Genomic DNA, 12235 nt, shown 5'->3' with positions numbered 1-12235 from the left:
GTCCACTCTTAACCTTTTTTTTATTTCTCTATGGTCTAACGAAGGAAAGAGTGGAACGAAGAAACGCGCAGATTTCCACGAGCGTTCATTGCATACTCGTACACAACTGCATCGCCAAATCTACATTGATGCCTCTGGCTCATATCCAGGTCCTTTATTGAAAGCGGACGTGTACTGGTCGAATGGTTCCCCATAGCCCCGAAGGAGAAGCCTATTTCTTTAACACAAGCATTTCAATCCATGTGCTGCTTTGCAAAGGCTGTCAGCAAGGGCTTGAGTTTCAAGTTTATCCATCCAGCTGGGTTGGCCAAAGGGTAATACGTGGTTGTATTGCGGTTTTGATGTCGAAAGCAGCACTTGCATCCATAAACTCATTGGACATGAAATAGGACAAATTGTCCGTGAATAACTCCGCCGGAAAGCCTAAGTGGGTATTGACCTCAGTCAGCTTGTCCGAGATTGCACGTTGCATCAACTTCCGAAGACAAAACAGCTCGACCCACTAAGTGAAGTGATCTGTGACGGTCAGGAGAAAAACGTGGCCTCTCCGGCTTCTTGGGAAGGGTCTCCTAATGTCACAGGCCACGACTCACCAGGTTTCTTGGCTGTCGATAGGGTGCATGTCTCCGTGATGCTTCACTCATTGGCACACACAGCATGAGCGGGCATAGTGAAGGGCATCGCGCTTCATGCTGAGCCAGGTAGCAGAGCGGCCCAGCTTTTGAAAAGTCTCAAGGCCAGTCGCATGCCCAGCCAATCGCGAGTTATGAAAAGGCCGAAGGTTAATTTGCTTCTCTTAGACTGCAGGGTATCACCCTCTTGAAAAACTTATGGGGAGCTTTTTCAGACGGCACGTAGCGCAGAACCCCATCAGCATGTAGCAACTACAAATCGAATGTGCCCGCAGCAATACCAGCCTGTGTACGGCACTCGGCACAGACACCAATACTAGCTGTCTGATTGCGCCCAGCGGCTTACCACACCCCTCATATTGGGAGCGCAGCTCTTTCAGCCCGTCAACAATTTGCTGATATTACGGATCGTTATGTCGTGCCTTGAGCAGGTCCTCTCTGCTGAAGATGACACCGTACGACGTCACCGCATTGCCCCGCCGCGGTGGTCCAGTGGCTAAGGTACTCGGCTGCTGACCCGCAGGTCGCGGGATCAAATCCCGGCTGCGGCGGCTGCGTTTCCGATGGAGGCGGAAACGTTGTAGGCCCGTGTGCTCAGATTTGGGCGCACGTTAAAGAACCCCAGGTGGTCAAAATTTACGGAGCCCTCCACTACGGCGTCTCTCATAATCATATGGTGGTTTCGGGACGTTAAGCCCCACATATCAATCAATCGCCGTCACCGCATTTACTAGGTATGCGTCTTCAACCGATGCTGTCGGCTCTAAAGTGACTTCACCTTCGGTGTTCACGCCGTTACACCCATTGGAGCCAGATGCATCGGAGTCTGCTAGGTGTGATTGCTTTCCAGAGGGGCGGACACCGGTGTAAAACGACAAAATGAGGGATCACGACAAGGGGTAAGCCACGACACGGAACTCCCTTTTTGGTAACGCACTGCAAAGTGGTACCGCTGCAAGGTCAACGTTGAGCGCGTGAAGCGGCCCGAGAGCTCGCGCAAGTGCTTAAGTCAGGTCAGTGCTATGTGGTCAGTTTCCACCAGGACTGGCACGCGCCATCGACGTAGCAGTCGAACTTCCGCAGAGCAAAAACTATAACGAGAACTCCCTTTTATTGACGCTGTTATTGCACTCGGCGGCGTTTAGGGAACGCCTCGCAAAGGCGGCGGGCTTGGGGATGCTGTCGTGCTCCGGAACGCGCACCACCACGAGACCCAAGTCACTCGTGTCGGCTTGGACAACGCAGTCTATGTTGAGGTAAGGCAGCTTCAGTTGGGATGCGGCCACTAGAGCTTCGGTTAGCACCCTAAATGCTTGTTCTTGCTCTGGGCACCCACTCTAAAGTGCCGACTTTTCAACACTGCGGTCAATGGCACTTGCAGGTCCAGGCAGTTTGGGATGAACGGTCTGTAGCAGTTCATCATGCCAAAAAAGCGACCCAGGCCCTGAATGTTCACCGGCATCGGGTACCTTCTCCTCGTCCGGCAGAACGCGACTATTCTCGATGGTAACGCCAAATAGAGAGGTGCGAGTCTCAGCTCTTTGAGCTTTCTTCGGTTTTAGAGTCAACCAGGCTTTACGTAACCTACCAAGGACATTCTCGAAGTAGTGGAAGGGCTCCTAGAATGTTCGACAAATAACAATATCTTTGAGAAACGCCATCGTGAATGATCAACTAGTGACCAAGAGAACGTGGTTCATTAGTCTCTGGAACGAAGCAGCAGCTATAGAACAGGCAAAGAACATGCGTGTAAACTCGTACAGACGATCTCTGAGAGGTGAACGCAGTTTTTTCCACGCCAGCCGGCTCAATTCTAACCCGCAGGTAGCCACGGCTTTCATCCAAGGTGCTGGAACAGCAGGTGCCGCCTAGAGTGGCCACGAATGAGTCAACTTTAGGCATATGATTGGCATCCTTCCTCGTGACCTCGTTCAGCCGGCGGTAGTCCACACACAGCCGATAGAAGCTGTCTTTTTTGGGGACCATTATCACCAGTGAAATCGAGCACTGTAAACTAAAATAAGCCCATAAGGGCGTTTTAAGCATGTTATGTGCGCTTTTTCCACTCATTTCGAAATACGAACTCCCATGAAAGGAGGTGAAATGGGCTGAAACCATTGTTTTACCATGATCATCAAAACTGGTAAAGTATGAGAGTTAAACCAGTCTGAAATGGAAGTGACTGAAAAATAAAACGAAAAAAAAAATGGCGTGGGTAAGAAGGCTGTATATAAATACGCCCATTTCGACAAGAACAAACAAGCGAGAAGGATCGTTATAAGCCTCAGCGTCAACGTCGCAAGAGTTATTTCAGTAGGCAAGTTTGAAATAGCCCGCACCGCGCCGACGCTCTTAAAAAAGTTCATAAACCACGCCTTACGACCCGGCGTATCAAAAACGAAACGCACGCGCGGAGGAGAAAGTTGTCCGGACTATGCCATCTTGTGCACTTCGGAGCGCGGGAAAGTGCGTCGCTTCGGTACTACCCCGTTCTGTGCCTCTACCTTCTGTTCGTCGAGGCAGCCAGCGGCGGCCGGGACTAAGTCGTCGGTGTTGTCAAATTTTCAAGCGGAGGGCACATGGTAAGTAAATCCGAATGAGCTTTGTGCGTTATTTGTTCGTATGTGTGCGCGCTGCGCAACCCATCAGTTGGTAGAAGGCTCGCCCTGGGTTCAAATTCGACATTTATTCTCTCCGAAGCGAAAGCGGCAAAACTCGCCGCGAATTCACTCGCTTCGCCGCCTAAGCCGCCGTAAACCTACGCCGCGAAGCCGGAACAAAGAAATCGGTCCGATTTTCCCGTCACGCAAAAGCGGACCCTCCTTTCGATCCACGGCCGCCTAGCTAAAAACCACGTGATCTGAATAGCCGGCGTCAAATGCAACATGGCGGCGAAAGCGTCGGCAGTGGCTTGCAAAGGCTCTAATTGACAACTAGTGCAGCTCGGCGAAGCTGAACGGCCTCAACGAGGACGCGTTAATTGAGAGCCTGGTTTGCATTACGATTGCCGAGAACACTTGAAGTAGACGGTGCAGCAGCAGCGAGTCTGCATGCCCAAACGCGTCTCGTTTTTGTGCGCAGCCGGTTGAATCCGGCGCCGAGGCTGCCGGTGCATTCTCTCGCGCCGTTTTTGTAGGCGTATGTCTCCCCAAACAAAGATTCAAAAAGTGCTGGCTGTGTCTTTACAGTACTTTGCGTGCAAAGTGGAATTCGTTATGGAACATAGCGCGCAGAAAGCAGGCAAACTCGAATTAATTCGCGAAAGCAGTGGCGGCCGCATTATTCCCAGGTCCCATTACAAACGCGAACATTTTCGACGCGTGCGGACGTGGTTTTCGGCCGCTCTAGTGTTTTCGTTTCGGGCGTAGCCAGGGGGTGGCACACCGGGCCCGTGGTCCCCATTTCCTCTCAAATTTTTGTCGTTGGCATGGAGAGCTTGAAAATGGTCATTTTAGAAAAGTGCCCCCCCTCCCCCCGCGAAAAAAAAAATTCAATTCTGGCTAGGCACCTACTTCTCAAGTGTGAATGCGGCATGTGCGTTGCAAGCGCGTGCTCTTGATAACTTCGGTCGAGGGGAAGAAAAATTAGGAATGACCATACATACAAAACGTGTGCCATGCAAATGTGCAGTTTTGTTGACAAGGCCACCGTGGGGTATTCGTAACGCCACTTGAGATCATGAAAAACCTCGCATTGCTTTAGTTTGCTATTTGGTGCTGCTAACGCTCGGTGTAACGAGCGACGGCGTGGAGCATTCGGCCCGAAATTTCTTTCATGCAGAGCAAACTTATGAGTTGCTGTAGCATGCGATCACTCAGAATGCGTTCGTTTAATAATACTCATCTGATTAAAATTAACCATAAAGAATATGTTTTCCGCAAGTTCAAGTTCAGTTTTTTTTTTTTCTTCTAAAAGCAATGTGGTAAGAGAGGCTGATTCTTAGCTACGATGATTCGAGCTGCGAGCAGCCTCTTCCTGGGCTTTTCATCTCTGGCTCATGGGGAACTCGACTTAGATTATTAGACCTTGTTTAGGTGTGCCTTATCGAGGCTAATTATGCTCGGCTAAATGAAGTGATACCAGTATTGATTATGCCTAATTCGGTTTAGGTATACTTAACTTGACCCACTCGGCTCATTTAAGCGTTACATGCATTAACACGAAAACAGCAAACGACTTTGCCTAATTAAAATTAGATTAATTGAATCTGCTTATGCTTGGCTTTTACAGGTTATATTATGCTACACTATGCTTGAGTAGTTTTTACTACAGTTTGGCGCAACAAGGCAAGTTTAACTTGGATTAATGTGACAAGGGCAAGCTGGGCCGAGGAAATTTAATTTTTTATGCTTGGCTTCAATTGGTTATATGGTGCTAGCTATGCTTATTTAGGCTAACTGGTAAAAAAAAAGAGCTACGCGCTCGGCACTTCAATTGGCACTGCCTAAGGTGCTGTGTGAAAGAGCGGCATAGATTGGAAGGAGCAAAGAAAGCAACACTCAGTGGTCGTTTTGGCTATGAGCGCCGTAACTTCGTCAAACAAAGTGCTGTACGAGGCCACCTGATTACGACTGGACAGGCACGCACACTGCAGCAGGCAGTATGCAGAAATGGCACGTCGATGCATTCTGCCACACAACTCTTTGTCTGCACACTTTTGCTTACGCCTGTATGTTTAAGACACGTTGCAAGCTGTACTAGGCTGGTGCTACATTCAATAACGTCTTTATAAGCGTCTGAGCTCATCATAGCAGCCTAAGCAGTGCAGTGAGCACTTGCAGCTGAATTCTGCATGTTATGTGTTTGTTACAGTCATAATTCATATTTTGTCATGTTTTTTAAAGTCACATTCATTTAATACTAGCTGGCATGCAACTGATTGCTGCAACAAAATATAATTGCACTGAACTTTCGCACCTTTCAGAAAGAAGATGCAGACTCATAGCCAAAGTTCACTTAACCTATGGCTGTTCCCTTTTGTGGTAAAGTATGCATTAGTTGTCATGTGCCTACTGATGTTTCTTTTCATTTATTTCAAGCTGTGGCTATCATGTGTTGTTGTGAGTGCGGCAGTGATAAGAAAAGTGTGAGAAATCAGCAGGATTTGTGAATAAGTTAGCCTGTCGTACTGTGTGATGATAAAGTACAGAAAGAAAATTTTGAGCACAGCTCATGCATATAGAGGTGAGCACTAGCATTCAAAAACTAGGTGAAAATCTTTCCAAACTATACTGTACAATGTTTTCTCCAACACCGTGTTATTGTGAATGTGCACTGAGCCCAAGATAGTATTGCATGATTAAAATGCATTCAGCTGCGAAGTGAACATTGCAAAAGCCTTGATTGGCTTCCTCGTGGCTCTCCTTTTTCAAATAAATATTTTAGGCACAGTATAGAGCTTACAAACAATTCAAAATCACTGTACCAGGTGAAGAAGCAGCAGGAGACTTGGTAAATTATTTTCTGCAGTAGTCCCTGCTGTGCTGCTACCTCTGGCTCGATGCCCTCAACTTTGTTGAGCTTTGATTATGTTATCTATACCTATCTTTTCTTTGTTGTTTCAACACCTATGAACCTTCATGGAATTCAATTTATTGCCTCAACTGCTATTCGACATTCTTCTTTCAAGGACTTCGGCACTTAGCAACAAGTATTCAGGTGAAACCTAGTTTGGGCCCATCTTGAATAGAGCTCAATAATATTAGGACATAAAAAAATATAAATGCAAAAAAAAGCATTGGTATATTAGTCTTTTTCACTTAATTTGTGTATCAAGTATAGGTTTTTGCCACTATGAAATGCAAAGCAATTAATGTAGTCAAACTATTTGATATTTTGAAAAAGTTAGACTCTCATATTTTTATCATTGGTTTCCTGAAATGGCCTGCACCCGCAAGACATGGCTTGAATAAATTCTTCCCGATTATCTGTGTGGTGAACAAAATATTTAAGCAAGATTTTACTAACAGTGGATGTAAAAATATTTGTTGACATCTAACGGGTTTGCTGTATGGATACTGTATGTCCGCTTTCCAAACGCCATTGAAGATTTGATGCGGCCTTGCAATTATGAATCGAATTTTCTGTACCCGAGTCTCATATATATTTTTGTCACAGTGTGTATGAAAGAAACCTAATAAAAATACACCAAATGAGCTAACCCATTTGCTTAATAAAGCATAACTGAATCAAATTTAGCATGAGTAAACAAAAGAGGAATAGCAAATAATTATAGGCAAAGTGAAAGAGATGTTAGCGTCGTGGTGGAAGCTTTTGTATGACGTTTTTTGCCAAAAAGTATAGGTAGATTGATAGCTGCACATGGCCTTATGTGTGTCATAATATTGCCTATAAATAAAGAAACATTTCTGGTCAATAAAATATTTGCCTTTTCACTGCAGAGCCATTGCTGATAGTGTGAAAGAATTGATCTGGCAATCAGGGTGGGACCTGTGTCGCAGGGCCTGCTGGGCAATACCCACAAGGATGTGGTGGCTTCATATGCACATCGCCTGTGCCATAACCACAAGACCAGCTAGGAATCCGAAAGTTCAGCAAGTAGCGTTTTTGTTTCTCCTGCAAAGTCCTGCTCTTGTCTGCAGATCAGGTAAATTGAACTCTGAAGTCGAGAGCTTTCAATCTTTTGTTGAGCATTTGGAGCTTCAGGGCAAATGACACAACAGAATAGCAGAAATCGTGCCTATTTTTACCAATAATTGGCACTGAAGCATAAGAAATTTACAAGAATTAGGTTCTGTGATTGCCAGAAGAAAATCTCTTCGTGAAAGTAAGATAACTAGTTCAAATTCACTACTGCTTGAAGACGTCTGTAATTGTGAATACGCTGTGAATTCAGTCATAAATTTCACGTTCACAATGCAAGTGACGAAGATTTGTAGAAGATTTCAAGGACCCAATCTGAAAATGTAACTGCTCTGGTGGTTGATCTGCACGGAAAAATGGTAGCTTCAATTCGACTCACGTTTGAAATCATTTGCTTTTGACAAAAGATGGGCCACATTACAAACTGCTGAAATAAAAGAGTCAGAAACCTGGAAAAGTGCTTAAATGCTTGAATATGAAAAGAAGCTTTGCCGAAGGTGCAGTGGCCCCCCTGAACGCACTGAAGCAAGAAGTTCAAAGGGAATAAGGCCAAAAAATGGAACTGGTATAGCTGTTGCAAGGCCCAAGTGCCAGAAAATTGCTGTGACAAAAAATACTCATGCTAGCTAGGCTCATCAACAAAACATGTGACGAACAAGGATAAATCAAGGCTGAATGCACACAGTAATTTTAATAAAACCACCAGAAAACATGAATTCACTCCAAACAACTGTGCACTCGCATCAGAAAAAAATTATGGGGTGACTCTTTCTGGAAAGTGCCGTGGTTCTTATGGTGTTTTTCACTGGGAGATTCAGAGCGACCGCCGAAATCCCGGAGCGAGCACTCGGATCGCACGAAGCCACCTCTGCCAGTGAAACACGAGAATGCTCCGTGAGAGGTGCCCCGGAAGTTGATTATGCATACGTCACGCAAACCGGTTCCGGAAACAGTTTCTTTTTCCGCTCTCTTCGTTTCCTTGGCAACTTTGGCCGCCACTGCAGGGCGCGCATTTCGACCACGCAGTTAAAGCTTTGTAGAACACTTTAACGCAGTCGCGAACAGCAGTTGTGTAGCAAGTATGGACGAGCACGCGGAATTGACACCGGCTGTGCGTCGGCTGTTGCTGGGCGTTTTCAGAAACAGCGGCAACGATCTGAACGGTAAGTGCGACGTACTTGACGCTGATAATAAACTCTGCACGGAATGCTAACTTTGATAGCTCCGCATGAAGACTGGTCAGATAATTGTAAAGCATGCGGGTACACGTGGTAACGGCCGCAATCGGCGCTCGCAAAAATACGGCATGTTGTGAGCAGGCTTTTTTTTTTAATCAGAGCAGTTGCTTACCCAACACCTTACAGTCCTACTATTTAGAATATCACAAGCGCCGGAATTTTCGCAGCGCTCACCAAGCTGCTGTATTACCTTTAATAAAAATGCATGGCGATCTCTGTATTCGCGCATGAATACATGCATGAAAAATTTACTAGAGAAGTAACGTTTTCTTGGTGATTCTTGACCTCTACTCTTTTGGTGTTAACCCGCAAATGTCTTTTCTTTTTCTCTATTTGAAGGTGCTACACAGTGTGACGCCACCGACGCTTTGTCACATACACAGGGCGCATTTTTAGGAAATGGTAAATTGGTCTACATGTGTCTCTGTAGAACTAGTTTTGTATACAGTCGTCTATATATGTAGAGGACAATGCCTTGACGAGCAACGTGTAAGGACTACTTGAAGAAAATTGTGTACCTGCTTAAAATTAACACATATTAACATACTACAATGCTTTTCAATTATCAAACACAGATTCTGCAGCGTCTACTGGTGCGTCACCAAGTCGGGCTTGTCAGCCAGGGACTCCTGCACGTGGTAAGCATGCATACACAAACATGCTAGTGGCATTAGGATGAAGATAGGTCCAGCAGATTGCAAACCCTCTCAAAAAAACCACGAATTACGCAAAACCATTTAATGGCTTCTTGCTCACGCTTCTCAATATTGGGTGCTTAAATAATAAAATTGAATTCAACGAATAGTCAGCTGCACGAAGAGGCCCCATATGTATTATGCAGTGTTTTCAAATTTACTCTCTAAGAAAATTATGCTGTGAATAAGTTATGTATAGTAATATTATGAATTTGCATGATTGTCTGTTCTGATATGCAAAGCGATCCCCACAGCACCCAATATTTGCTGTGCCAAAACAGTGTGACAGTACTAATGCTTTACAGTAAGTGTTCTATGGCTCAGAGAGCATATAGCTTCGTGCCCTGTATCAAAAAAGTCTATTAATGCCAGTTTATATGTATTTTATGTGTGTATAATGCATATTTCAGCTGCAGGGTGTGAGTGGACGAGTGGCGAGACGAAGCTGCTGCTGGACCTCTACGCCTCATATTTCCCTCAAGTTGGCCCTCTGAAAAAATTTCGCAACAAAAAGGCCATGTTTGAAAAAATTGCAACAGACATTAATAATAAACTGGGTGTAATGAGAACTGGTGAGCAGTGCTGCTCTCGGTACAAAACCGTACTGAAAAGAAAAAATGTGGCAGCTGGGAAAAATAATACGTCTGGCTGTTCCCCACAAGAAGTCCCCTACGAGGCCGAGCTTGAAAAAATCAAGTGGCTGGACGACAGCTTGGAACCAGAAGTGGTACGCGACGCAAGTGGAGTGGTATCAAAAAAGACATGTCCACAGTCATCCACCGAGTCTGTTCCACTTGCTGGTTCAAGCTCGTCAACGTCACACTCTCCATCCAGCTCCGTTGGGCAGGACGACACTCCTGATTCAAAAAGAAAACGCCCGAATTCAGCACGCGAGCTCCACCTGCAAACCTTCTTTGAAAAAATGAAGGAGTTAGATGAACGGCGAGCAGAGCGAAAGGCTGAAAGAGACAGCAAGAGGGAAGAGCGACGACTTGCTAAAACACAGCGACGAGAAGAAATGCACAAAGAAAAGATGAATCTTCTCCGTGAAATTTTCAACTTGAAGAAAAATGAATAAAATGTGAAAAGCATGTTTATTGTAAGCATTGTACACATGTGCACGTTGGCAGGCGCATTGATAACAGATTGACAATGTTTGTTGTTGAGGTGAAATAAGGGTTCCAGGGCCCTTTTACAAGACAAAGTTGCAATGATCATTATAATTTCACGCCGTTTTGATGGTAAGAAAAGCTGAACAAAGACTAAGAAATGCAGAACGTTTGTCCATGCAAATTTTCATCAGGCAAATGAAATGTTAATGCACAAGCAATAACCAAATTGCATGACAAAGAAGCCATTTCTCACAGCAGCAGTCACCATGCCTAAAGGACCCCTGACAAATTTTTGTTTTGACTTGAATGCTTTAATTAAGAGCATTGTGTCCGGTAGTCCCCAAACTTTGATCATAAATATTGCAATGTACTGTGTAATTAATGCAAGAATGGCTCCTTGTGACTAATTTTGGCATCACTGTAAAACTACTACTGGAATCACGAAAAATTACACAGCGAACAATCTCAGGAGTCATAAGACTATGTAGACTCGGGCTTTTGTGACGTTCAGAGCGCACTTTTTGAATTTGGGCACCATGCGTGGGAAACAATGAGTCGGGATGGGTGTTCATTACGAATATTCCTCGAAGCGACAGGTTTAACTGACAAGCATAGTGCCCCAACTGCAAGACAAACAACACAAACATTTCAAGCTCGTAATTTTGGTGACATTGTTCCATTAACACAAATGCTCCTCAGTGTAGCCTGCACTAGCTTGGACTTATGCCAATGTCACTACATGTTTCTCAGAATGTTTGTGGTGGCTGACGAGAGCTGGAGCCCAGCTATGTTTGGCCGGTTGACTTTGTCACTTTCTCGTGTCTCACCAGCACGAAGAGTGCAGTTACTATCAATATCACCAGCTATCTTCAGCTGCAGTAGCCATACCGACCAACACGCTGCGGCGTTAGCACTAGTCAGCAATAAGCATGCTGATGGCTTCGCATAGGAAACAATTACACTGATCCAGTCAGATTCCTGCAAACATCTTGGGTTGACTCACGCTATGTGGAAGCTGCTACGTGTCACAAAGCTAAGAAACAAAAAAATCAGGCTGCGCCCTAGCAAGATGAGTCACTACAACACAGTGCGGCATGCATTTTAGCTGGTTAGTACAGTGTTTCCTGTAGAAAACAGTGCTAAAGGATGGGACAAAGCAGGGACACAACCATGGCAGAGACACAACCATGGCACTGACTAACAGCCAAATGTGTCTTATTCTTCCAGTCTAGGTATATACACTCCACCACTAATCTGAAGGGTGAGAAAAAGCAAAAAAAAGACACACACAAATGTTGGCTGACTCAGGAGGAAAGAAATGCTCAATAAGACAGGAGAGGTAACTCCTTCAGAGAGAGGGAAATATAAGGGAAACTGATGCATGTTTCGCCGCCGTTGTAAATGATACGCTTCAGAAATGAGGGGCATGCATTTATCATGATTCTATTTTTTTTTGTTTCCTTGAGATTGTGGTAAAGTATATATACGCGGATTAGAAGAATAAAACGAATTTGCTTGTTAGTCAGCGCCGTAGTTTGTGTCCTTGCTTCGTCCCGTCTTTTAGTGTTATTTTCTGCTAGAAATCTCTACAACACGAAACAAAATTTACAACACCTTAACGTTTCTTGTTTTGTGTACACGTAGGCAGTCCTAACTTTAAATCAAATGCGCATCGCTTGCATTAAGCGCTCACGCTTCTCCTCGCCTTGGCGACGCAGTGCATCTTCAGTTGATGCAAGCGGGCCATTGTTGGGGGGAACATCATCCGGTTGTGCCTCCCATTCCCACGGTGCATGTTCATCATCGATGTACGGCGGCACATCCACATCACCACAATTAATGCACATATTGTGCAAAACACAACAAGCTATAATGAACTTGTTCATTTTGTCTACAAACAGAAAGTCCAGGTGCAGCAGCTGGCGGAACCTGGCCTTGAGGTCTCCAAAGGCATT

The 12235-nt window shown here is 45.1% G+C and overlaps 2 protein-coding genes across 5 annotated transcripts in view; one reads left to right on the top strand and one right to left on the bottom strand.

Annotated features, from left to right (window-relative positions):
* The window catches only part of LOC119172507 (uncharacterized), a 297206-nt gene that overhangs the window by 237504 nt on the left and 47467 nt on the right, over positions 1-12235 (bottom strand). The gene's annotated exons all lie outside the window — the stretch shown is intronic.
* On the top strand, positions 766-10259 carry LOC119171510 (uncharacterized). Of its 4 annotated transcripts, XR_012895044.1 has the most exons (5): positions 777-3214; positions 5557-5614; positions 7034-8875; positions 9049-9111; positions 9579-10259. XR_012895044.1 is itself a non-coding variant. In XM_075893948.1 (4 exons), the coding sequence occupies exons 1-4, from the start codon at positions 8317-8319 to the stop codon at positions 10244-10246; spliced, it is 876 nt and encodes a 291-aa protein (XP_075750063.1). In that variant the 5' UTR covers positions 8007-8316; the 3' UTR covers positions 10247-10259. The 4 variants fall into 4 exon arrangements, 1 of the variants encoding a protein (XP_075750063.1); XR_012895045.1 differs by having other exon boundaries at positions 766-3214; positions 7034-8398; positions 8813-10259; XR_012895043.1 differs by having other exon boundaries at positions 781-3214; positions 7034-9111.

The sequence above is a fragment of the Rhipicephalus microplus genome, chromosome 4 (assembly GCF_043290135.1).
Source record: "Rhipicephalus microplus isolate Deutch F79 chromosome 4, USDA_Rmic, whole genome shotgun sequence".
Classification (NCBI taxonomy): domain Eukaryota; kingdom Metazoa; phylum Arthropoda; class Arachnida; order Ixodida; family Ixodidae; genus Rhipicephalus; species Rhipicephalus microplus.
This window is presented reverse-complemented; position numbering and strand designations above follow the sequence as displayed.